The sequence below is a fragment of the Seriola lalandi genome, unplaced genomic scaffold (assembly GCF_002814215.2).
Source record: "Seriola lalandi dorsalis isolate HSWRI2012SDOR001 ecotype SW California unplaced genomic scaffold, Sedor1 jcf7180002050375, whole genome shotgun sequence".
Lineage (NCBI taxonomy): Eukaryota > Metazoa > Chordata > Actinopteri > Carangiformes > Carangidae > Seriola > Seriola lalandi.
The window spans coordinates 2,140-3,226 of NW_019520928.1; the positions used below are offsets into that span (position 1 = coordinate 2,140).

At 44.1% G+C, this 1,087-nt stretch overlaps 1 protein-coding gene across 1 annotated transcript; it reads right to left on the reverse strand.

Moving 5' to 3' along the window:
• Positions 1–6: 6 nt before the first annotated feature.
• LOC111649314 (tripartite motif-containing protein 16-like) lies at positions 7–1,083 on the reverse strand (the record flags this gene model as incomplete). Its single annotated transcript, XM_023399089.2, has 1 exon — positions 7–1,083. A coding segment is annotated over one exon (846 nt), but the record flags the coding sequence as incomplete, so codon positions are not given.
• Between the last annotated feature and the right edge of the window lie 4 nt (positions 1,084–1,087).

A 1,087-nucleotide genomic window follows, 5' to 3' on the forward strand; every position in this document is an offset into this window, starting at 1 on the left:
ATCATCCTGAGCAGTGATATCCTCCATGGCTCCAGCTCCACCTAAAGAAACTCAAACATCAACACAACAATAAATGAGAAGAGGTCAAAGTACCACCCATAATGTTTGATTGACAGGTGATCTGTGTGCAGTGCAGAAACACGACAGCAATGAGCTTTTAGCAACAATGATGGAGACAAAATAAAATTATGAACTGAAACACAGATTTGAACCAACTGCACCTTAAATGACCTTCATCTATTTGAGTTCACACAACTCAGCTGTGTCATGAACCCAAACTCCAGCATAGAGAGGCTGAGTGAATGTGGTCTGGACTCTGTGGAGGAGAGTCATGGTTTCAGAGACGCTGTAGAAGGACAGAACACCTGCTCTGTGATCCAGGTACACTCCTACTCTGGAGGACTGAGGACCTGAGACTGGGGTGTTGATATTGTTGTACAAAAATGTATAACTGCTTTGATTGATATTTAATGCCCAAGATTTGTCATTGTGTCCAAATAAACATTCATCCGAGTTTCCTGTTCTGCTGATATTCTTGTATGAGACTGCTACATAAACGCCTCCTCTCCACTCGACCTCCCAGTAAGAACGTCCAGTCAGACTCTCTCTACTCAGGACCTGATACCAGTAAGTGAATCTATCTGCATGACTAGAATAAGACTGTTGTTGGCTCTGTGATGTTGCTTTTCTGTTTCCCTCAGATAATAACAGATTTGTGTGTGTTGTGTTTGGATCCAGTGTGATTTCCTGTGAATATTTTAAGAAGTCAGCTCTGGTCCTGGGCTCTGGTTGTGACAGTGAAACATCCACTTGAGTCACTGTCAGTGAGATGTTTGTCCATGTGTCTCTCAGAATGTCCTGTAGTTTATCTCTGAGCTGTGACACAGCTGCTGTCACATCCTCAAAGTAGCTCAGAGGACGGATATTGATGCTGGATGAGTCTGTAGATTCACTGAGTCGTGACAGTGAGGGGTAGTTGTGTAGAAACTGGGTGTGATCCTCTGTGTGTGAGATCTGCTTCAGCTCAGCGTCTTTCCTCTTCAGCTCAGTGATCTCCTGCTCCAGCTTCTCCTGAAGCTCTTTGACT